This window comes from Malus domestica, chromosome 09, assembly GCF_042453785.1.
Source record: "Malus domestica chromosome 09, GDT2T_hap1".
Lineage (NCBI taxonomy): Eukaryota > Viridiplantae > Streptophyta > Magnoliopsida > Rosales > Rosaceae > Malus > Malus domestica.
Window position 1 is genome coordinate 25185465 of NC_091669.1, and position 26420 is coordinate 25211884.

At 39.5% G+C, this 26420-nt stretch overlaps 1 protein-coding gene across 1 annotated transcript; it reads left to right on the forward strand.

Annotated features, from left to right (window-relative positions):
• Positions 1-12891: 12891 nt before the first annotated feature.
• LOC139187862 (uncharacterized) lies at positions 12892-16321 on the forward strand. The gene is made up of 5 exons (XM_070804471.1): positions 12892-13099; positions 13334-13998; positions 14046-14121; positions 14526-15040; positions 15149-16321. Exons 1-5 carry the CDS (start codon positions 12892-12894, stop codon positions 16319-16321), a joined length of 2637 nt encoding a protein of 878 aa, XP_070660572.1.
• Positions 16322-26420: the final 10099 nt, after the last annotated feature.

The following is a 26420-nucleotide window of genomic DNA, read 5'->3' on the forward strand; positions in this document are numbered from 1 at the left end:
AATGTGGATGGGAGTATTTTGAAGATGAAAGCCTTCCCTTTTTCTCTCTTGGAAAAGGCGAAGGATTGGTTGTACGAATTGGCGCCCGGAACCGTCACATCATGGGAAAGCATGAAACGGGCCTTCTTGGAGAAGTTTTTCCCAACTTCTCGAGTCATCCTCCTACGGAAAAGGATAAGTGGAATTCAACAAGAGGAAGGTGAATCTTTTCCTACTTATTATGAACGTTTTAAATCTCTTGTTGCTTCTTATCCACAGCATCAGATGAAGGAGGAACTTCTTTTGCAATACTTCTACGAGGGGCTACTACCTATCGAACATCAAATGCTAGATGCCTCGGCGGGAGGAGCCTTGGTGGACAAGACCCCCACGGCAGCAAAGACTTTAATTTCCAACCGTGCGTTGAATGCTCAACAATACGAAGGCGTTGGACAAAGGAGTAACCCACGACCACATCAAGTCAATGAGGTAAGTGCCATAACCGAACTTCAAAATCAAATGGCTAACCTTACTACTTTGCTTTCTCAGGTAGTGGAAGGTCCAAAAGTGCAAAACGTGGCAGCTTGTGGCGTGTGTTCCATGCAAGGCCACCTTACGGACAAGTGCCCACAGTTGATAGAAAATGGAGGGTGGGAGACCGTCAATGCCGTGGGATTTGGCAACCAATACCAACCAAGGAATGACCCATTTTCCAATACTTACAATCCCGGTTGGCGTGATCATCCAAATTTCAAATGGCGAGAACCCCAACAAGGCTAACAACAAAGCGGATTTAGGCAACAACCCCCGGGTTTCTATCAAAAGCCGTTTGCACCAACTCAACCCCAAGCACAACCTGCCCAAAAATCAGGTTCGTCTATTGATAATGATCAAATTTTTAATTTACTAACTTCTATGGCGTAGGGAATGCAAAATAGGGACAAAAAGGTGGACGAGTTGGAGAAACAAGTAGGGCAAATTGCCGAGTTCATGGGGCAGTTTCGAGAGCAAGGCAGGTTGCCTAGCTCAACCATTGCAAATCCAAAAGGAGGCTTTGAATCTGCCAAGGCAATCATGTTAAGAAGCGGGAAACAAGTTGGAACAGCCCCACCACCATCCAAATCAGCCCCAAACAAGGTGGAGGAAGTGATAATTGAAGAGGAGGAACAAGGGTTGGCCACGGCAAGGAAAGAGGTTCCTTTGCCGCAAGTCTCCATGGCTCCTAAGCCATCCAATCTGCCAAATAAAGGTACAACCGTGTCCAATTCCATTCCTACTAATGATTTTCCTTTGAATGTCCCCTTTCCTAGTAGGTTCAAGCAAACAAAGAAAGAAGAAGCTGAAAAGGACATTCTAGAGACGTTCCGGAAAGTGCAAGTCAATATACCTCTCCTTGACGCAATTAAGCAAGTACCTAGGTACGCCAAGTTTTTGAAGGAACTATGTACAACAAGAAAGAGAATTTCAAACAAAGAGGTTGTCCAGGTAAGTGAGAATGTTTCCGCTGTTTTGCAAAGAAAATTACCTCCTAAATGCAAAGATCCGGGAAGTTTTACAATTCCATGTGTTATAGGCAATACTAAATTTGAACATGCTATGTTAGATCTAGGAGCTTCAATTAATGTCATGCCATACTCAATATATGCATCCATGAACTTAGGAGAGCTTAAAAACGATGGTGTTATAATTCAATTAGCCGATCGTTCTAATGCATATCCGAAAGGAGTTTTGGAAGATGTGTTGGTGCAGGTGGATAACTTGATATTTCCAGCGGATTTCTACGTTTTAGAGATGGAGGACTCACCAAATGTCACCCCATTGCCGATTCTACTTGGGAGGCCATACATGAAAACAGCACGCACCAAGATCGATGTGTTCAAAGGGACGTTGACAATGGAATTTGGTGGGGAGATTATTAACTTTAACATTTCTGAAGCTATGAAATTTCCTAAAGATGATCATTCTTGTTTTTCTATTGATATATTGGATGAATTGGCGCAGGATTATCTTGATATGTTGGAAGACGATCCACTCGAAACGACAATTGCACAAGGATTTGGCACAAAACCCAACATGGCCGTACCAAATGATGAACAAGCCGAGCTTGTGGCTGCCTTGGAATCATTGCCAAAACATCATGGTAAGTCGTCTAACCCAATTCCAATTCCCGTTTCCACTAATACGTTCTTACCTTCTGTGATTCAGGCCCCCGTTCTTGAGCTTAAACCGTTGCCGGATCATTTAAAGTATGCATTCTTGGGAGAGGAAGAGACGTTGCCCATCATTGTCTCTTCATCACTCACGGCATTAGAGGAAGAAAAGTTGATTCGGGTGTTGAAAGAGCACAAAACAGCCATCGGATGGACATTGGCCGATATTAAGGGAATTAGCCCTACAACGTGCATGCATCGCATCTTTCTAGAGGAGGGGGCTAAACCAACTCGAGAGGCTCAACGCCGACTCAACCCTCCAATGATGGAAGTCGTGAAAAAGGAGATTATAAAGCTTCTCGATTGTGGGGTGATTTATCCAATTTCGGATAGCCGTTGGGTCTCACCGGTTTAAGTTGTCCCAAAGAAGTCCGGAGTCACTGTGGTGAAGAATGCCGAGGACGAGCTTGTGCCAACCCGTATTCAAACAGGTTGGAGAGTATGCATTGACTATAGGAAGCTCAACAACATCACAAGGAAGGACCACTTTCCACTACCATTCATCGATCAAATGCTAGAAAGGTTAGCCGGTCATTCTTTTTATTGTTTTCTTGACGGTTATTCGGGATATAATCAAATTGTCATAGCTCCGGAAGACCAAGAAAAGACCACCTTCACGTGCCCATTCGGTTTATGCAATGCACCGGCCACGTTCCAACGATGCATGGTAAGTATTTTTTCAGATTTTATTGAGAAGATTATTGAGGTATTCATGGATGATTTTAGTGTCTTTGGCGATTCGTTTGATGGTTGCTTGGAAAATCTCACATTAATCTTATAACGATGCATGGAAACTAACCTCGTTTTAAATTGGGAAAAGTGTCACTTTATGGTAAAACAAGGCATAGTTTTAGGGCATATTATCTCTGAAAACGGCATTCAGGTGGATAAATCCAAAATAGATCTAGTACGTCACTTACCCTCTCCGACTTCGGTTAGAGAGGTTCGTTCGTTTCTTGGTCATGCAGGATTTTATCGTAGGTTTATCAAAGATTTTTCGAAGATGGCACAACCTCTTTGCCATCTCCTACAAAAAGAAGTGGCGTTTGAATTCACCAAGGAGTGCACGGCATCATTAAATCAACTCAAGGAGTTGTTAACCACGGCACCCATCATTGTTCCACCAGATTGGAGCCTACCTTTCGAGCTTATGTGCGATGCGTCCGACTACGCTTTAGGGGCTGTTTTGGGACAAAGGAAGGACAAAACGCCACACGTCATCTACTATGCCTCACGGACGTTGAATGATGCACAATTGAACTATTCCACTACAGAAAAAGAACTTCTTGCCGTTGTTTTTGCTTTAGATAAGTTTAGATCATATCTAATTGGTACTAAAGTAATTGTTTTCACTGACCATGCAGCATTGAAGTACTTGCTCACCAAAAAGGAGGCCAAGCCACGGCTAATTTGGTGGATGTTGCTACTTCAAGAGTTCGACATAGAGATTCGTGACAAGAAGGGAAGTGAGAACGTAGTGGCTGACCACTTGAGCCGAATGATGCATAATGAGGAGGCTTTGCCGATTTTGGAGACATTCCCCGATGAACAATTGCTGTCCATAAAGGTTAGTGAGCCTTGGTATGCTGATTTGGTGAACTTTTTGGTGACAAAACGAATTCCAAGCACTTACACTAGGCACCAACGTGATAAACTTAGGCATGATGCACGGTTTTATGTGTGGGATGATCCATATTTGTGGAAATTTTGCCCGGATCAAATTGTTCGTCGTTGTGTGCATGATTCTGAATATCATTCAATTTTTGAGTTTTTGTCACACTTATGCATGTGGAGGGCACTTTGGCACACAACGCACAGCCCTCAAGGTGTTACAATGTGGTTTCTATTGGCCGAGTATTTTTAAAGATGCTAAAACTTTTTGCTTAACATGTGATAAATGCCAACGAATGGGTGGTATTAGTGCTAGGGACCAAATGCCGCAGGTTTCTATCTCCGGTTAATTCTTTATGTCACCTGTTATTTTGATGCATCCATGTTTTGTTATTGACATTTATGGCATGGCATATTCCTGGATTTGTGATAGATTGGTGATTTGTGACGTATGAGGTTTTATATACTATTATTTTATTTTCTGGGAAAGTATACAGGTTTTATAGTGAGGGGTGAGAAATGTTTTTAATGAAATGTTTTGGAAAACTTTCGTTTTACTGACCCACTTAATTTTGTTTTTACACCCCTCCAGGTTCTAGTTAGCAATTGGTGGCTCACGAGGTTTTCTTCGGCGTTCTTGATGCGAAATATATAAGCACACAAATTAAACCCTCTTTTTGACAATTGTAGCAAAGTATGTAAGTAGGGATCGTTCTAAACCGGGGATTAGGAGGGCTTGCTAAAACCTCTAAACCGACTCAAAAACAAAAAGAAACAAAGTTAAAAATGTAAACAAAAGATTTTAAAACAAGAAAGTAAAAGGGGGATTTGAGTTTGGTGAATTTGAAAGTAAAAACGAATAAACTAAAAACTTAAATAGATTTTAAACAAATTTGGGTTGAATGGATAATGGAAGGTTAGCTAAGGGGTTCTTCTCCACACATGTCTTGCTTGCATACAAAATGATTTCCAATTGCATTTCAATAACTTATTAATTCTCAACGCCCCAAATTAACCGTGAATTGCACTAATTAACCCTCAATTTTTCCACAAGTTATTGGGTTGGATGATTGCATACGACAACCCAAAACATTCCCTACAAGTTCCCTACATGAATTGCATAATAGAGATACAAGCAAGAATCATTAAGTTCTATGAAAAACATAAGCATTGACGAGGCACTCGTTACTATGATTTGCATGAAACTTATGCCAAGGATTTACTTAACACAATCGTGACTAGCGACTTTTACTACTCATGAATATAAGTTCATAACGATTAGGTGAAATTCCCTTATACTCTAGCATCATATTTATGCATGCAAACTAAGTATGCATCCCTAATCAACATACATAAACATGTTATCAATCAAATAGATAAGTAAATCGAATTCATAACTTATGAAACGCAATTAAAAGTAATCAAATCATATTGCAAGCATTAACATGGTTTCGAATCCCCCCCTAGCCAAGGGGGGTTTAGTTCCTCATTATTACAAAACAAAGATAAACAAATTTAAACATTGAAAAACAAAGGAAAGAAAGCACCTAAACGTTCCAACGATCCATGTTGGATAGCAAGTGCGTCTAAGGACTTTTCTCCTTCTCTTTGCCGCAACAACAAGGTTGGAATGATGTTGAAGGGTTGGTTATTTGTAGGAATGGATGGGAAGGGGTTTAGATATGTAGGAGAGGCAAGGAAAGGCTTGGAGAATGGTTAATTTCTGGATGATTTGAATGAGGTCGATGCCATGGTATTTATAGGAAGAGGATGGACTTGTTTAACACAAAATGTTGGTGGAATTGAGTAGGTGAGCATGGCAAAGAGTGGGAATTGTTGGTGGGTTAGGTATTGAGTCATCCACTCACATGTCATGGTTAGCTAAGCATTGCATCATCCACTCACATGTCATGGTGAGTTAAGCATTGCATCATCCACTCACATGTCATGGTGAGTTAAGCATTGCATCATTACTCAAATTTCTGGTGGAGGTGGAAGTAAAAGCCACGGCATTGATGTGTTTTGAGTGAAGTTTTGGCCAATCCTTCTAGAAATTTATCCCTTCTTGCAACTTGTATTTGTTTCACCAGATTTTTAGCATGTTCTTAGCCTCTTTTGTCTTCAAATTCGTCCATCCATCTTGCTCATATCATATGTAATCCATTCCAAGCTCAAAACTGCTCCAAAATGCACCAAAATGCACTTTCTTGCTACCTTAGCTCTTTGGACCTACAAACACACGAAAATGGCTTAAAGTACTAAAATAACTAAGAACTAATAACGTAAATGCAAGAAAACTAGTTAACTAAGTCGCATAAATATGCGTCTATCAAATTCCCCCACACTTAGCTTTTGCTAGTCCTCGAGCAAAATAAAACAAACAAAACATAACCTAACCTTCCAACATTTGCTACAGGGATTTCCAACGATACATAACATGCCAAAGATCATTATTCCCACAGATTTTAGTCATCCCTACTCTTGAGCATATACTTAATCATAGTTACCATTCACTAGCTCACATTTAATCGTTTAAAACAACATTATTTTCACACAGATTTTCTAACTACTCTCCCTATACTAAGTATATGTGAGAAGATTGATGTAAACATGGAAACGAACACTCACACATGTTATAAAAGAAGCAATTTTCTGGAATGATTAAGCATTTATAGATATGATCTCATGAATGGAACGCTACTACTTAGATGCGAGAACCAGGGACACCATATGCTCAAACCAATCCGAAACTCCACATATTGAAATACATAACACTCAAGATAGAAGTTAAGGGTTGTAACGGGGCTTGGGGAATGGTTAACAAAGAAAGGATAGGGAAAACAAACGTTCTTCAAGCATTAGTAAGCAAAGTAGTAAATTTGAGACTTAGAATTCACTTAGATTGCAGAAATTAACTTTAAAACACAAAGGGAAGATTTAAACAACTTCTTAGGGTCGAATTCATTGTTTTGGACCCTTTCTTCAACAAACAATATTTTGGAACTCTTTTTTTTTTTTTTTTTTTTTTTTTTTTTTTTTTTTACTCGTGCCTATGGCACACAAACTCACATGATAAACACTTCCCCCACACTTATTTTCTGCCCACATTAATCAAAAGGAATTCAATTTGAATCATGCTTACTATACTTTAAGAACGAGGGTATGGATAGTCCTAATCTAGGCTAGGTGAGGATGATGTGGGTTAACAAAGAAAAGGCTAAACAAGGTTCAATGGGGTTAAATTTAAACACATAATGAAATAGGATACACGACAATTTGGCTTTGGCGGTGGTCACTACACAACTTCATCTTGAATATGTGTTATGCAAATCAATAGCATGCTTTGAATGAAATGGGCATGAGTTCTAGCATTTGGAACTACATGATAAAACGCCTTCTAAGTAGTGACCAATCAAAGAATAATGAGATCATGCAACGACTTTAGAAGACAACAAATGCACAGATTATTAACTCTCCAAAGAACGTTAAAAGCTCAAGTCTCTCAGGGTTGTAGCGTTAGTTTGAGTTTCTTCCTTCAAGCATGTTACAAAAACTAATTTTTCTTTTGACTACATGTGAATTCATGAACTATAATTACAACTAAGCATAAACCAAAGAGCATGTCAAACTTTCATCCATGTTTGTAACTTACTTCAACAGTTATGCAATTACAAACCGAATCCTCATTATTGTGTTGGAAGGTACCCTAAGACGCAAACAAACACACAAAAACAACCCTTTTTGGGTTTTTAAAACAAATTTTTCAAATTTTTATGTGATTTTCGGATTTTTACTTCAAAACACACTAAAACACATCAAAACAACTTAAAAACACTTAAAAACAGCAAGGAACAAGTCTTTAAGTTAAGGGTGATAAAATCCCACGAATTTGCATCAAAAACACTTAGTTACCCCCCCCACACTTAAATCAAACATTGTCCTCAATGTTTCAAGCATAAAATCACACTAAACAAAAAGAAACACACAAACAGCAACTACAACAACTAAATAGGCAGATTAGAAAGATTCAACAAAGAGAAGGGTTTAGGAGTGCAAATCTGGAATTTGAGTGATTCCTCGAGCTTCCTTTGTTGAATTGCATGGGTTGCCTCCCAAGTAGCGCTTGCTTTAACGTCGTACAGCCGGACGAAACTCACAATCATGCCCCATGAGTTCCCCCAACATGGAGTGGGTTTTCATCCTCTAACTCTATGAATGGAAGCGGATAGTAATTCTCCTTGATTGGGCCATTGAGCATCCTACAATCCATGTGAATTCTCCCACTATCCGGGATATGCTTGGGTACCTGCACCAAAGAAGGAAACCACCTATCAACTTTAATGGGCATTGGATTTGGATTAGGTGGCTTACCTATGTGATGTGATGAAGTGGCAGCAATGTGAACATTCTTCCCCATGGTGCTTTCGGCCAAATTGGACATTTTGAGGGCAGTGGCCGTGTGGTCCTTATGCTCCACTCCAATTCCCTCATCTTGCATGGTTCTTGAAGCAACCTTAGGGGCTGAATGGTCCGTCCCTATCTTTTCTATTGTATCAATAACACAACAAGAACGAACAACGTTAGGAGTCTCAATGGATTCAGAAATTTTAAAACAAATCATATCACCACCAAATGCCATAGTTACTTCTCCTTTGGTTACATCAATCTTGGTTTGAGCCGTTTTCATGAAAGGCCATCCAAGGAGAATGGGCAATGAAGGAGCATGATCCGATTCATCCATTTCAAGAACATAGAAATCCGCCGGAAAGATCAAATGGTTAACCTGCACCAAAACATCTTCCACAACTCCCTTTGGATAGGCATTAGATCTATCGGCCAATTGTATGATTACACCATCATTTTTCAACACTCCTAGATTCATAGATGCATAAACGGAATATGGCATAACATTTATAGATGCACCTAAGTCTAACATGGCAGATTTGAACCTAGTATTACCAATGACACAAGGAATGGTGAAACTACCCGGATCTTTGCATTTAGGAGGTAGTTTACGTTGTATTATGGCAGACACATTCTCACTAACCTGTACCACTTCTTTCTCCCGAAAACGTTTCCTTGTTGTACAAAGCTTCTTTAAACACTTGGCGTATTTCGGGATTTGCTTGATTGCATCCAAGAGGGGTATATTGACTTGAACTTTCCTAAATGTCTCTAGAACATCTTTTTCCTCCTCTTCTTTCTTGGATTGCAAAAACCTACCAGGAAAGGGCACATTTAGTGGAAAGGAACTAGAAGACATCAAATTTGGACTTACCTTGACGGGTTGAGATGGTTTAGGGGCATGTTGTGGTTGTGGCAAGGGTGGTTCTACCCTTGCCGTGGGTTGGGCTCCATGTTTTTCTTCTTGCAGCAGCTTTTCATCCTCTATTTGACTTGATTTTGATGAGTTTGGATCAGCCCCAACTTGCCTACCACTTCTCAATGTGATGGCCTTGGCGGTTTCAAATCCACCCTTTGGATTCACTACGGTTGAGCTAGGCAACTTGCCTTGCTCACGAAACTGCCCCATAAACTCGGCAATTTTTCCCACTTGCTTCTCCAACTCATCCACCTTCTTGTCCCTAGTTTGCATGCTCTGCGCCATAGAAGTTAGTAAATTCAAAATCTGATCATTATCACTAGAAGTACCTGACTTTTGGGCAGGTTGTGCTTGGGGTTGAGTTGGTGCAAACGGCTTTTGATAGAAACCCGGGGGTTGTTGCCTAGATCCGCTTTGTTGTTGGCCTTGTTGGGGTTCTCGCCATTTGAAATTTGGATGATCACGCCAACCAGGATTGTAAGTATTGGAAAATGGGTCATTCCTTGGTTGGTATTGGTTGCCAAATCCCACGGCATTGAGGGTCTCCCACCCTCCATTTTCTATCAACTGTGGGCACTTGTCCGTGAGGTGGCCTTGCATGGAACACACGCCACAAGCTGCCACGTTTTTCACTTTTGGACCTTCCACCACTTGAGAAAGCAAAGTAGTAAGGTTAGCCATTTGATTTTGAAGTTCGGTTATGGCACTTACCTCATTGACTTGATGTGGCCGTGGGTTACTCCTTTGTCCAACGCCTTCGTATTGTTGAGCATTCAACGCACGGTTGGAAATTAAAGTCTTTGCTGCCGTGGGGGTCTTGTCCACCAAGGCTCCTCCTGCCGAGGCATCTAGCATTTGACGTTCGATAGGTAGTAGCCCCTCGTAGAAGTATTGCAAAAGAAGTTCCTCCTTCATCTGATGCTGTGGACAAGAAGCAACAAGAGATTTAAAACGTTCATAATAAGTAGGAAAAGATTCACCTTCCTCTTGTTGAATTCCACTTATCCTTTTCCGTAGGAGGATGACTCGAGAAGTTGGGAAAAACTTCTCCAAGAAGGCCCGTTTCATGCTTTCCCATGATGTGACGGTTCCGGGCGCCAATTCGTACAACCAATCCTTCGCCTTTTCCAAGAGAGAAAAAGGGAAGGCTTTCATCTTCAAAATACTCCCATCGACATTGACGGGGGTCATGCTCGAACACACCACCTCAAATTCTTTCAAGTGTTTGTTAGGATCTTCCATGGACAACCCATGGTACTTCGGAATGTGGTGTAACAAGCTTGACTTCAATTCAAATTCTTCTGTCTTTCCTTGGGCTGCTGCAGGGTATTGGATGCATAGAGGCGCAGCATTGTCCAATCCCGAGGCTGAAAGTTCTTTGATTGTTCGATTGTCCACTTCCATGTCTTTTTCTGTCTCCTCCTTTTCTTCAAATTCGGATTCAGAACTAGAACTAGGTGGACTAGGTTCTGGTACTTTCCTTTTCCTTCTCAAAGTTCGTTCAAAATTGTTGTCAAACTCCGATATATGTGCACGAACTGGTTGAGAACTACGAGTCATAAACTAGTACCTGAAATAAACAAAATCAAATAAAATTAAAACTAAAATTAAAACACACAAAAAAAAGAAATAAAAAGAAACAATAAAGGGATTAGCAAAGTTGCTAATCCCCGGCAGCGGCGCCAAAAATTTGATGCGAAATATATAAGCACACAAATTAAACCCTCTTTTTGACAATTGTAGAAAAGTATGTAAGTAGGGATCGTTCTAAACCGGGGATTAGGAGGGCTTGCTAAAACCTCTAAACTGACTCAAAAACAAAAAGAAACAAAGTTAAAAATGTAAACAAAAGATTTTAAAACAAGAAAGTAAAAGGGGGATTTGAGTTTGGTGAATTTGAAAGTAAAAACGAATAAACTAAAAACTTAAATAGATTTTAAACAAATTTGGGTTGAATGGATAATGGAAGGCTAGCTAAGGGGTTCTTCTCCACACATGTCTTGCTTGCATACAAAATGATTTCCAATTGCATTTCAATAACTTATTAATTCTCAACGCCCCAAATTAACCGTGAATTGCACTAATTAACCCTCAGTTTTTCCACAAGTTATTGGGTTGGATGATTGCATACGACAACCCAAAACATTCCCTACAAGTTCCCTACATGAATTGCATAATAGAGATACAAGCAAGAATCATTAAGTTCTATGAAAAACATAAGCATTGACGAGGCACTCGTTACTATGATTTGCATGAAACTTATGCCAAGGATTTACTTAACACAATCGTGACTAGCGACTTTTACTACTCATGAATATAAGTTCATAACGATTAGGTGAAATTCCCTTATACTCTAGCATCATATTTATGCATGCAAACTAAGTATGCATCCCTAATCAACATACATAAACATGTTATCAATCAAATAGATAAGTAAATCGAATTCATAACTTATGAAACGCAATTAAAAGTAATCAAATCATATTGCAAGCATTAACATGGTTTCGAATCCCCCCCTAGCCAAGGGGGGTTTAGTTCCTCATTATTACAAAACAAAGATAAACAAATTTAAACATTGAAAAACAAAGGAAAGAAAGCACCTAAACGTTCCAACGATCCATGTTGGATAGCAAGTGCGTCTAAGGACTTTTCTCCTTCTCTTTGCCGCAACAACAAGGTTGGAATGATGTTGAAGGGTTGGTTATTTGTAGGAATGGATGGGAAGGGGTTTAGATATGTAGGAGAGGCAAGGAAAGGCTTGGACAATGGTTAATTTCTGGATGATTTGAATGAGGTTGATGCCATGGTATTTATAGGAAGAGGATGGACTTGTTTAACACAAAATGTTGGTGGAATTGAGTAGGTGAGCATGGCAAAGAGTGGGAATTGTTGGTGGGTTAGGTATTGAGTCATCCACTCACATGTCATGGTGAGTTAAGCATTGCATCATCCACTCACATGTCATGGTGAGTTAAGCATTGCATCATTACTCAAATTTCTGGTGGAGGTGGAAGTAAAAGCCACGGCATTGATGTGTTTTGAGTGAAGTTTTGGCCAATCCTTCTAGAAATTTATCCCTTCTTGCAACTTGTATTTGTTTCACCAGATTTTTAGCATGTTCTTAGCCTCTTTTGTCTTCAAATTCGTCCATCCATCTTGCTCATATCATATGTAATCCATTCCAAGCTCAAAACTGCTCCAAAATGCACCAAAATGCACTTTCTTGCTACCTTAGCTCTTTGGACCTACAAACACACGAAAATGGCTTAAAGTACTAAAATAACTAAGAACTAATAACGTAAATGCAAGAAAACTAGTTAACTAAGTCGCATAAATATGCGTCTATCAGTTCTAACAGACTTCCTGCATGTAGGACTCACCTGCGGGTGTTGTAATTTAATTATAGTCCTACTTGACTGCACCTTGTTTCTTTTATGTTCTGAAATTGTGTACTGCACACTTAACCTCACTCTAGCATGCTAGTTGGATATTACTGCTAGTAGTTGGTTTTTTATGCCTTTGTATTTCTCATATCTTTTGCTTCCGCATCGCACTTTTGGTTACGTCATACTCACGTGACGGCTAGCACGCCTTGATTCTAGGATCGGGGTGTGTCAGTTTGGTATCAGAGCCTAGGTTGCAGTCCTGTATAATTGTTATTGCTCTAATGATCTTTTAATGTTTTCTGTCAGAATTATGCCGCCTCGTAGGGAGTCACGCCGTGCTTCTGAACCTAATTTCCCTGATATAACTCAATTAGGGGAAGCGATGGCCCAGGCCTTTCAGAATGCAATCCGCCCTCCTCCTCCTCCGCAGATGACACCCCTGGAGACTATGTATAATCTGAAATTGGAGCGTTTCATGGGTAATGAAGGTCATGAAGGGGCAGAAAAATGGCTAGACCATATTGAGATGAATTTTCAGGTGATGCAGAGTCAAGGGAATTTTCCTGCTAATAGATGGGTTGAGACCACTAGTTGGTTTTTGGGACGAGAGCCTACAGCTTGATGGAGAAATCAAACTCAATTTATGTCCCCTGAAATGGCAGCTGATTGGGAAGTATTGAAGGAAAATTTTAAGAAAAGATTTGTCCCTCCGGAGTACATTGATCTCAAGAAGCAGGAGTTCACTCGATTGAAGCAAAAGAATATGTCGGCGCATGAGTACTAAAGGAAGTTTACAGACTTGTCTCGTTATGACCCTGATACAGCTGGTAATCAGGTAGAGATGCTTTGCCGTTTTAAGCTGGGAACTAAGAGGAAATGGCGGACTTTTGCTAGTGCGCTTCCTTGCAATGATTATCATGAGTTTTTCGAGATTTTGGTTCAGATGGAGGATTCCAACAACCTTCCTAGTGACAATGAAGATGATAAGGACAAGAATGATAGTAAGAAGAAAGATGATAAGGGCAAGGGGATCTCCACTCAGGGACCCCGTAAGTCGCAGAATTTCAAGAAAAGTGGAGCGAGTTCGAGTTCTTCCAATGGAGGATTTAGTGTCACAGGCCCGAGGAGAGGTGGAAGATTTGCTGGCGGGCCCAGATTTCAGAGGCAGAGAGATTTTGGTGGTGCTGGTGGTTCCGGTGCTCCGTTGTGCCGTCGTTGTAACTTCAGACATCATGGAGAGTGTAGGAGAAGTGGTAGTGGTGGTGCTTGCTACACTTGTGGACAGATGGGCATAGGGCTGCTCAGTGTCCCCAGAGTCAACAGAAACCTCAGCAGCCTGCTATGCCACCTCCAGCGCCAATTCAGTAGAACTTTGGATCAGGCAGTTATGGTCAGACGGGTCGTGGTGGTGCTTACCACTATCAGGGTGATGCTGCTCCCTATGCTTCCAGACAATATCAGTATCCCCAGGATCCTTATTCTCAGACTGGTATTCCCAAGACCCTGGAGGTTATACTTCTTATTCTTCCATGCCAGCTAGTGGATCTCAGTGGTATCAGGGAGGTCAACCCCGACAGGGAGAAGTTGCTGTTAGTGGTGTGGGATCATCTAGGCAATCTACTTAGTTAGGTCAGGGACGTACTTCTCAAGGGCGAGGTAACCAAGGCAACAAAGGTCGTGGTGGATGACAGCAAGCTCAGGGACGTGTTAATCACATATCACTGCAAGATGCTCAGACCCATCCAGATTTGATCATGGGTACGTTAAATATTCTCGGTCATTTTGCTAGAGTCTTGATTGATTGTGGTGTTACACACTATGTGATTTCTCATACGTTTGCTCAAATGACTCAACTTCACCCTTCACCTCTAGGATTTGATTTAGAGTTTGCCATGCCTAGAGGGGACAAATGTTATGTTGATAGTGTTTATCCTGGGTGTCCAGTGATGGTAGAAGGTGTAGTTATGCCAGCCAATCTTATCCCGTTAGATATTGTGGATTTTGATGTGATTCTAGGGGCAGATTGGTTGCATTATAATCGTGCCCATATAGATTGTTACGGGAAATCTGTTACCTTTTATCGTCCTGGATTACCAGAGGTTACTTTTGTGGGTGAAAGAAGCGGGGTGAGACATGGATTTATTTCTGCCATGAGAGCAAGGAAGTTATTATCGAAGGGTTGTCAAGGATACTTAGCACATGTGGTGTTAATTGATGTTGTCCCTAACAGTGTAGAGCAAGTTGGGGTAGTCAGGCACTATCTTGATGTATTTCCAGATGATTTGCCGGGATTGCCGCCAGACAGAGATGTGGAATTTTCTATTGATTTGCTTCCAGGTACAGATCCTATATCTTTAACTTCATACATAATGGCTCCAGCTGAACTAAGAGAGTTGAAAATTCAGTTACAAGAATTAATTGATAAAGGTTTCATTCAACCTAGTACTTCACCTTGGGGAGTTCCCGTATTATTTGTAAGAAAGAAAGATGGAACTCTGAGATTATGTATTGATTATAGGCAATTGAATCGGGTAACGATTAAAAACCGTTATCCATTGCCTCGCATCAATGATTTGTTTGATCAGCTGAAAGGTGCGTGTATGTTCTCTAAGATTGATTTGAGATCTGGTTATTATCAGTTGAAGATTAAAGACGAAGATGTACCTAAGACGGCTTTCAGGACCCGTTACGGACATTATGAATTTCTGGTGATGCCAGTTGGATTGACAAATGCACCTGCAGCTTTCATGAGGTTAATGAATGAGGTATTCCAGCAATATCTTGATAAATTTGTTATTGTTTTTATTGATGATATTCTGGTATACTCTAAGTCTAAAGCAGATCATATTCGACATCTTAACTTGGTATTAAAGAAATTGAGGGAGCATCGGTTGTATGCCAAGTTCAGTAAATGTCAGTTTTGGTTGAATGAAGTGGCATTTTTGGGGCATGTAGTATCGGCACAAGGAATTCAAGTAGATCCTCAAAAGATAGCAGCAGTGGAAAATTGGGAACAACCACGAACCGTCACTGAGGTACGAAGTTTTCTTGGTCTAGCAGGTTATTATCGACGGTTTGTTCAAGATTTTTCTATGATTGCTTTGCCATTAACGAAGTTAACCAGGAAGGATGTTAAGTTCGAGTGGGATGAGAATTGTGAGCAAAGTTTCCAGCAATTGAAATATTGCCTCACTCATGCTCCAGTATTGGTATTTCCTGATGATAGCGGTAACTTTGAAATTTACAGTGATGCCTCTTTGAATGGTTTGGGATGTGTTTTGATGCAGCATAATAGAGTGATCGCCTATGCTTCTCAACAGTTGAAGATTCATGAAAGGAACTATCCTACTCACGATCTTGAATTGGCAACCATTGTCTTTACTTTGAAGATTTGGAGGCATTATCTCTATGGTGAGAAGTGTAAGATCTTCACAGATCATAAGAGTCTTCAGTATCTATTTACTCAGCATGATTTTAATCTTCACCAGCGAAGGTGGATGGAATTGCTAAGTGATTATGACTGTACTATTGAGTATCATCCGGGTCGTGCTAATGTGGTAGCTGATGCACTGAGTAGGAAACCTCAAGGTCGCTTCAATGTTTTGTATGCTTGCCATGTTCCTCTTCTTGCAGAATTGAGAGCTACTGGAGTAAAGTTGGAGTTAGAAGATCGAAGAGAAGCTTTTCTTGCTAGTTTCCAAGTCAGGCCAGTTTTGGTTGATCGTGTTCTCGAAGCTCAGATGGTTGATGAAGAAATTCAAGAAATGATTCAATTGAGAAATGAAGGGAAAAAGAAAGACCTCAGGATTTGAGAATCAGATGGTATGATTATGCAGGAGAACATAATGTATGTGCCGAATAATGAGGAATTAAAGAAAGAAATTTTGGGCGAAGCACATTGTTCAGCTTATGTGATGCACCCAGGAGGAACTAAAATGTATCATACTATTCGACCTTTTCATTATTGGCCGGGTATGAAAAGGGAAATTGTAGAATATGTAAGTAGGTGTATTGTTTGTCAGCAAGTCAAAGCGGAAAGAAATAAGCCTTTTGAGCGAATGCAACCACTTCCTGTTCCTCAATGGAAATAGGAAAATATAACTATGGATTTCGTGTATACGCTCCCTCGTACACGAAATGGATTTGATGGTGTTTGGGTGATTGTAGGTTGGCTTACCAAGTCAGCACACTTCATTCCAGTGAGGGAAAAGTATCCTCTGAATAAATTGGCTACATTGTTCATCACGAAGATTGTGAAGTATCATGGAGTTCCAGTGAATATTATTTCTGATCGAGATCTAAGATTTACTTCTAAGTTTTGGGTAGCTTTTCAGGAAGCTCTTGGTATGAAATTGCTTTACAGCACTACTTATCATTCTCAAACCGATGGATAATCAGAAAGGACTATTCAGATGTTGGAGGATATGTTGAGATCTTCAGTGTTACAGTTTGGTGATTCTTGGCATGACCGCTTAGACCTAATGGAATTTGCCTACAATAATAGTTTTCATTCGAGCATTAGTATGTCACCATTTGAGGCACTTTATGGTAGAGCTTGTCGTACGCCATTGTGTTGGTCAGAGGTTGGCGAAAGAGTGTTAGAAGGTCCAGAGATTATGGATGAGACTACTCAAAATATTCAGGTGATTAAGTCTAACTTGAAAGCGGCCCAGGATCGACAAAAGAGTTTAGCAGATAAACATGCTACTGATCGAATTTATGATGTGGGTAATTTGGTATTCTTGAAATTGTCACCTTGGAGAGGTGTAGTGAGATTTGGAAAGAAAGGAAAATTAAGTCCTAGGTACATATGACCTTATGAGATCACTGAGAGGGTCGGTGAAGTTGCTTACACGTTGGAGTTGCCTCCAGAGTTATTTAAGGTACATAATGTGTTTCATGTCTCGATGCTTCGACATTATGTCTCAGATCCTTCACACGTGATTCCTCATCAACCTTTAGAGATTAATCCAGATTTGACGTATGATGAGGAACCAGTGACTATCTTGGATTGGAAAGACAAAGTTCTAAGGAATAAGACAGTGAGCTTGGTGACAGTATTGTGGAGGAACCATTCAATAGAAGAAGTTACTTGGGAAACAGAAGATCGAATGAGAGCGATGTATCCAAGGTTATTCTATGGGTATTAAGCGGATTGTTTGGTCGTATGAATTTCGGGGATGAAATTCTATAAGGAGGGGAGATTGTCACAGCCCGTTCTGGGATTTTATATATCGGAGACGTGAAATGACGAAATTACCCTTGACAGGTATTAAGGTATGTGTGTGTGGCATATTATTGGACTAAATTCATTCCTAAACTTTAGGAAAAATATTTACGTTAGATTAAATTGGGTTGTATGTTTTGTGTGGTTAGGGAGTTAGGGAAAAAAAACCAAAAGAAATGGATGGTGATGGGTTATGATGGACCACACACACAGTCAATCCTTCTCTCTCCCTCCCCCGTCCCTCTCTCTCCTCCCTCACAGCTTTCTCTTTCTCTCCCTCTCGAATTGTACGGACAAGGGCCATACCCTCGAATCACCACGAATCGACGCTAATAAGGTGAGATTCTTCATCCTTTTAACCTCCTGAATTGAATGGTGTTATTTTTAGGATGTGAAATCTTAGAAATCTCGTCGAACCCGTGACCCATATTGAAATAACTGTTCATGCACATGTAAAATATCGTGTTTCAGGGAATTTCAAGCTCACAGTGAGCTTAAGGAAGTCCTAACGAGCTTCGGGGTACATCGTTGGTAGGATTTGGACGTCGAAGGACGGAGAACGGAACTTTTCAATTTTGGCCGGAACTTTAGAAGCTTTTTTCGGTGAATCCCCGGCGAGTTGGGGGTCGAGGCAGGTATGGATGTGTTCATCTCGTCAAGATCTTCATTTTGATATAAAGAACGTTGAAAATAGTGAAGAAATGAGGAAGATATAGTGGTTTAAAAATTCTCCAGAAACCGACGACTAGAGGAAGAAGAAGACGCGCGTGGGGGCGCATGGGTCCGTGCCCCTCCCGGCGCGTGGTTCCGTGCCCTTCCCGGCGCGTGGGGGCACGTGCGGCCTCAGAATGTTTTTCTAAAATTGAGCACCGTATGAGAAGTTATTTCGAATTGTCGGTTATGTGCATTAATTAACATTTTATAGTTGTTTCGCATATAGGTGACACCTATCCCGAGGACGAGCGCATCCAGGGACATCACGGAGGCTACGACCCATCGACTTACTGATGCGAATAATATAAGCACACAAATTAAACCCTCTTTTTGACAATTGTAGTATAGATGTAAGTAGGGTATCGTTCTAGGCCGGGGATTAGAAGGGATTGCTAATCTATTCTAAATTAATTTAAAAATATTAAACAAGACTCAAGGACACAAAACTAGGCTAAAAACTCTAATACCTCGAAACACACTTAGAAAGACTCAAAATAATGAAAACAATCAAATTAGACACTAGGAATTGAAATGGACGGAAATTGAATTAAAAGACTAAAAACAATGAAAACTAACTAAATAATATAATTTAATAATGGGGAGGGTTTGGTTTTGACGAGAAGTAAATTAAACTTAAATAAATTACAGAATTGACAAAAACATGAAATTAAGGTGAAAGGATAGGTGACGGACTAGCTAGAGGGTTCTTCTCCACACATGACACATATGCAACCTAAATTGATTTTCAGTTGTTCTTTCAATAAATTGTAAATCACAATACTTCAGATTAACCGTGAACAGCACTTTTTTAATCTTCAAGTTTTCCTTAAGTTATTGGGTTGGATGATTGCATACAACAACCCAAAACATTCCCTACACGTTCCCGACATGAATTGCATAATAGAGATACAAGCAAGAATCATTAAGTTCTATGAAAAACATAAGCATTGACGAGGCACTCGTTACTATGATTTGCATGAAACTTATGCCAAGAATTTACTTAACGTGATTATGACTAGCAACCTTCACTACTTGTGAATATAAGTTCATAACGATTAGGTGAAATTCACTTATATTCTAGCATCAAATTCATGCATGTAAATTAAGTATGCATTCTTAATCGACATACAAAAATAAGTTATCAATCAAGCAGTTAAGCAAATTAAATCACAACTCAGAAATCACAACTGAAGGTAATCAATTCATATTACAAATATATTCATGGCTTTGAATTAACCTCTAGCCAAAATAAATTTAGTTACACATTATTAAAACAGAAATAAAATATAAGTTTGGAAAGATTTAACCGAGAGAGAGAACAGCTTGCTGCTTTCTTCACTGGCGTCCTCCCTGACTTCCCTCTTTTTTGCGTTTCCTCTCTCCCCACGTACGCTGCCAAGCAGCTGTTCTGCTTTCCTTTCCGCGTCAGTCTCCCGCTGCCCGTCTCTCCTCTTTCCGCTTCTATCCTTCCCGCTTTCCCACGCTGCCCAAAGGCAGCCTTCTGCTTCTTTTTATTTTCGCTGACCTTTCTCGCTGCCAAAGGCAGCGCCTATTCTCACGCTCCCTGCCCGTCCGTGTCAGTTTCTTTCCTATCTCTCCGTCTGACCTTCTTCTCCCTCTGACATCCCCCCCAATCCTCCACTCTTTTTATTTCCTGCCCGTTTTCTGTGCAGCTTGCTGCTTTGCTCATTAGCTGCCAGGCAGCTGTCCTCTGACCTCTGCCCTGCCTTCTCTTATTCTCTCCTCTCTCCTCGGTCCGTGTCCTTTTCTGATTAAAGCTGCCCCACTCCCTTATATTTCCTGCCTTCCGTCTCCCCCCTTGTGCTTGCTGCCTTCCACTCCCTTATTTCTTTATTATTATTTTTATTTCTTTTGCCATTCCTCCACATTTCCTTGCCTGCCATGCCCTCTCTTTTTGCCTATTCTTCTATTTTCTGTTGCTTTTATCCCACCAGTCCGTGTCTCCCATTTCATTTATTTTCTGTTTCTTTTTTTTCTCTGCTTTCCGTTAGTCCTCCACTTCTTGCTTTCTTTATATTTTTTTTTCTTTTTCTTTTGTTTCTTTTATTCCTCTATCATTCCATTATTTCTGTGAAAACAATGCTAACACAAAATTAACTGTACATTAACACAAGATAAGGTAAAATGCCATAATTTTCACACAAAAACATTACAAATACTTTAGAAATGGATGGTATAAATGTATGAAATATATGAGTGATCACTTACCAGTGAGTGGGTAGTTTTATTTTCAGTATATACCTATATACTATTGATTTTCCCAGAAATTGAATTTATATGAAAGTATGTTTTCAAACGCCATGCATGCATACTATGAATTATATGAATTGATATTGATGCATATATATGTGTGAATTGGTGTTGTGGACGCACAGGTGAGTATCAGGTGAGTTTTATGTTAATGATGTGAATCATTGATGATGTGAATTGTGTTGAGAGCTCATAACCTGCACCCCTGGTGTTAGTGCTTATATTATTCACCGCACCGCACGCTCACCTTGGATCCAAGTAGGTGCATGTCGTACAGACCATGAGAGGGTTCTGACATGCTAGTCGTACAGACCACTAGAGGTGGTTTCGACTAGTAGGTGACCTTAGATTACGCGCGCAGATGATTGATGAGAGAAGCACTAGAGCGTATCATTACACCATTCTTGTCGTACAGACTACTTCAGGTAGTTCCGACTTATGTGCAAAGTAGTGCCGTACAGGTCACCGTGGTGACTCCGGCTGGGTTGGATATTGAGCTATGGAATTAACCGTACATGACCAACTGCAGGGTCTCCGGTTAATTCTTTATGTCACCTGTTATTTTGATGCATCCATGTTTTGTTATTGACATTTATGGCATGGCATATTCTTGGATTTGTGATAGATTGGTGATCTGTGACGTATGAGGTTTTATATACTATTATGTTATTTTCTGGGAAAGTATACAGGTTTTACAGTGAGGGGTTAGAAATGTTTTTAATGAAATGTTTTGGAAAACTTTCGTTTTACTGACCCACTCAATTTTGTTTTTGCGCCCCTTCAGGTTCTAGTTAGCAATTTGTGGCTCACGAGGTTTTCTTCGGCGTTCTGACAGACTTCCTGCATGTAGGACTCACCTACGGGTGTTGTAATTTAATTATAGTCCTACTTGACTGCACCTAGTTTCTTTTATGCTCTGAAATTGTGTACTGCACACTTAATCTCACTCTAGCATGCTAGTTGGATATTACTGCTAGTAGTTGGTTTTTTATTCCTTCGCATTTCTCATATCTTTTGCTTCCGCATCGCACTTTTGGTTACGTCACACTCACGTGACGGCCAGCACGCCTTGATTCTAGGATCGGGGTGTGTCAATAGTCCAAATGCACTCAAAACAAAAAAAACTACATACTTTTGAAACCAAATATGTTTTTGGTCTTTTGGGTAAGCATTCTTATGGGCTTAGTAGCGTATTATATGTGTTTATTTGCTTATGTTCCAATGGTTGTCAAACGCATGATCGTTTGATTTTATTACTGCGGAAAATAGTCCAGATGTGAAATCTCGTTCTCGGAATTCCATTAATTAATTACGTATTTCATTATTCAAATTCATTTTTCGTTTAAGTGATTTTTAATTTAATTTTAAATTCATTAATTTTAGAATTTTAGCTATATTGTTAGAAAGTTTGAAATTAAGTAAGTGTTAAAAAAAACAAAGAAACAATTAAAAGCTGCTAGATGGTAGCAAAAGAGTTGCAGAAGAGAAGAAATGAGGGAACCAATGGGAGAGAGGAGAGAAGGAAGGAAAGGAGATAAGGGAGTGACACCCAACCAAAACTTCTTCCCTATTGACCCGTTTCTTTCAACCTGACCCAGTTTGGCCGCGTCCATTTCTGACGCCCTCGTGGTGTTTTCCGAGCAAATAAAAGCTTTCCACCACTACCAAATCATTCCCTTGCCACTTTCCCATCAATTTTCAACCAAACCCGACGTGTTTGGCCTTGATTTTGCTAGGGATCTCACCAACGGGTCCAAGTGAGCTCGACGGTGATCCACCAAATGTTAAACATTTTCCTTCAATTGCCATCATCAAAACACTCCTCTAGAGGCTAGGAACAAAGCCCAAACAGGTTTGGGCGTAGCGGAGCACTGGAGGTGACGGATCGAAACACACCCGTTTTAGGGTTTCAAGCGGGTTCGAGGGAAATTGGAGCTTTTCCCGGCCAAATCGGCCTTGGCCACAGGTATGAAAATTACTGCCATCATTGAGATCTACATGCCTTTAAAATTTGGTAATTTTTGGAAATAGTTGAATTTTCCGGCGAGTCGGGGCAGCCGGCCACCACATGTGGGGGCGTGTTGTTATGTTCCTTTCAAGTGAAAATATAAGGATAGTATAATGGCACAAGTAAGGGTGTCGAACCACAGAGACTAATTAGACCTCTACAAATTACAAGCTTTATGTGAAACCTAACTAAACAATGAAAATGCAAACTGGATTTAGATTTTTCAACTGAAAACTTAAATAACTTAAAAATGAAAGAAAGATAAAGATAAATGATAGGTTATTAAAAAATAATGGGCATGGAACTAGGGATACCGATTTCACCATTACAAGCCAATTCCATGAAAATTAGTCAAAAAGCATTCAGCTCTCCAATTTGCAACTAGGGTTCATTTTACTCATTTATGATCATCCATTTGATGTGTGGGTGTGACCAAGTACTCCTAATCTGCAACCTAGTTGTGATGTTCAACTTAGATTACCAACTAAGAATCCATTAAGAATAATAAAACTTCAAAAAACCAAAGAAATCACCGCAGGATGTATGCAAAGCAGTTTCTTCATTCATTCACATGTCCACCAAGATTAAGCATGATGTGTACTATAAACTTGACCATATAATCTGTAAGAAACCCTAATGGTGATCGAACATTAAGATAAACAAACAAATTGAACTATAAAATCAATGAATGAAACAAGAAAACAGATTGAAGAATCAAATACTTTAACTTAATAACATAGAATAGTTTTGCAAGGCTACATCAAAATCCCTAGCTATGAACTTAATTACACAACATGATTACAGATTATATAAATATCAAGAACAACATGAGTGAAATTAAAGTTCATACAAGAAATCCCCTTGAAGCAATTCTGATGTTGAACTTTTCCAAGAATAGCACGGCTGCATGGTTTCTTTGGTGGCTACAGATGGTGAATGGAGAAAAGATTTTGTTTCTCGAAGAAATGCTAAAGAAAGAGAATAGAGATAGCTCTGGGCCACCCCAAGGGGAAGCTTATGTAAAAGTGGCTGAAACTCTTTGTTTTATAAGGTTAAAGAGGCTATTATAGAATACCAAGACATCCCAGTAACGGAGCATATTCATCACCATATTTAGTTTCCAGTTTTAATTCTTTGTCTACATCAGCATCCTTATTCAATTCTCCACTTTTAGCCCCATTTTTCCTTATATGTCCTCAACTGATCTCCAAAATATGATTAGCTACACACCAACACAAAAGAGGGTAAAATGCAACTAGTTTAACTCAAAAATATCACAAAGGGACTGATGCGAAATATTATAAGCACACAAATTAAACCCTCTTGTTGACAATTGTAGTATAGATGTAAGTATGGTATCGTTCTAGGCCGGGGATTAGGAGGGATTGCTAATCTATTCTAAATTAATTTAAAAAATATTAAACAAGACTCAAGGACACAAAACTAGGCTAAAAACTCTAATAACTCGAAACACACTTAGAATGACTCAAAATAATGAAAACAATCAAATTAGACACTAGGAACTGAAATGGACGGAAATTGAATTAAAAGACTAACAACAATGAAAACTAACTAAATAATATAATTTAATAATTGGGGGGGGTTTGGTTTTGACGAGAAGTAAATTAAACTTAAATAAATTACAGAATTGACAAAAGCATGAAATTAAGGTGAAAGGATAGATGACGGACTAGCTAGAGGGTTTTTCTCCACACATGACACATATGCAACCTAAATTGATTTTCAGTTGTTCTTTCAATAAATTGTGAATGACAATGTTCCAAATTAATTAGGTCCGCTTAAATTAACTCTTAGATTTCCCTAGATTCATTGGATTGAATGGAATACGCATTACAACCAAATTATTCCTCATCAAAGTCCCTAACTATGGAATACACATGATAGAGACATTCAACAAAGATCATTAAGTTCAACGGAAATCATAAACATTGACTAGGCATTCATAACTATGGAATACGCATGTTAATCCAGCCTAGAATTCACTTAACACGATTGTGGATAACAACCTTCACTACTTGTGAATATAAATTCATAACGATTAGGTGAAATTCACTTATATTCTAGCATCAAATTCATGCATGTAAATTAAGTATGCATTCTTAATCGACATACAAAACTAAGTTATCAATCAAGCAGTTAAGCAAATTAAATCACAACTCATAAATCACAACTGAAGGTAATCAATTCATATTACAAATATATTCATGGCTTTGAATTAACCTCTAGCCAAAATAAATTTAGTTACACATTATTAAAATAGAAATAAAATATAAGTTTGGAAAGATTTAACCAAGAGAGAAGGCAGCTTGCTGCTTCTGTTTTTCTCCTCCCCGAGGCTCACGCTGCGCAAGGCAGCTTGCTCAGTCCTCTCTCCTGCGCCTTCTTCTTCTGCTTTCCTTTCCACGTTCGCCTCTCTCCCCGCTGCCCTATTTCTGCTGTCTCCCCGAGGCTCACGCTGACCTCTCCTTTTTATTTTCTTTTTCTGCTTTTCAGAGCTGCCAGGGCAGCTCAGTTGCTTCTGCTGTGCTTTCTGCTCCTCACTGCTCTCTGTCAGTCCCTCTACCCGTGTTTATCTCACGCTGCCAAAGGCAGCTTGTATCCTCCCCGCGCCTCCTTCCAATTCCCCCTCTTATATTTCCTGCTTCTGACCTTTATCTTTTTATCTTTTCTGCCAGTCTGCCATCCACCCTTCTTATTCTTCTTTTCTTGCTTTTATGCCACCAGTCCGTGTCTCCCATTTCATTTATTTTCTGTTTCTTTTTTTTCTCTGCTTTCCGTTAGTCCTCCACTTCTTGCTTTCTTTATATTTTTTTTTACACACTGACTTCCTGCTGCTTTATTCCTCTCTGTGTTCTTTTCTTTATTCTTCCATCATGCATTCCTTTTCTCTTATCCCGCACTCTTCTCTGTCTCCCCTCTCTGTGTGCCATCCACTTCCTTTGTTTATGCCGTGACATAATTCTACCAATAACCCATGACAGAATGAGAACGACTAAAGCAATTTTCGACGAATTTATTATTTAAAACTCATTTGTGTTATTTTTATTTTCTTTGCATAACAAATCCTATAAACACAAAAATAACGTAAATAGCTCAAAAATATAAGGAACTAACAAAGAAAAGACGAGTGAATTTGAAGTAAAAATATATATAAATATGATCCGATCAAATACCCCCATACTTAGCATTTGCTAGCCCTCGAGCAAAACAAAGAAAACATGAAAAAGTAATAACATGAAAAATATTAGTTTCCCCCTATGTGACCCTCATAGAATTTCATTCAAGAAAACAAATCATCAAGAACCATAGCTAGCATCAAGGAACTAATCCAAGTTCATCTTCCTAATTCAAATATTAGCAGTAATCTTTAAATCATCCTTGAAGTGTAGTGTGTGAGATAGCCATGCTAATGTAATTTCAAGTTCTTATTTTTAAAATCATCATATGCAAACTAGCGACCTTCTCACGGGATATACACTCAATCACACATTTGTTTAGTTTAAATGTGTTTCGCTCAAAGAATCAAATGTGAAATTTCTACCATAAGCTTGCATAAAGATCTCATCTCCACAATCATAATTGCAAAACTTAAATCAAGAGGACTTTTATTGGATGTAATGAGGTTTAGGGAGAGGGTTATTGAAATGAAAGAATAGGTAAACACAAGTTC

Bases quoted from the DNA above. Each gene is read 5' to 3' on its own strand.
- LOC139187862 (XM_070804471.1), top strand. From the start codon at position 12,892: ATGGCCCAGGCCTTTCAGAATGCAATCCGCCCTCCTCCTCCTCCGCAG. The intron at 13,999-14,045 runs GTATTCCCAAGA...CTTCCATGCCAG, and splicing joins GGATCCTTATTCTCAGACTG to CTAGTGGATCTCAGTGGTAT. The intron at 14,122-14,525 runs GCAATCTACTTA...ATGTGATTCTAG, and splicing joins AGTGGTGTGGGATCATCTAG to GGGCAGATTGGTTGCATTAT.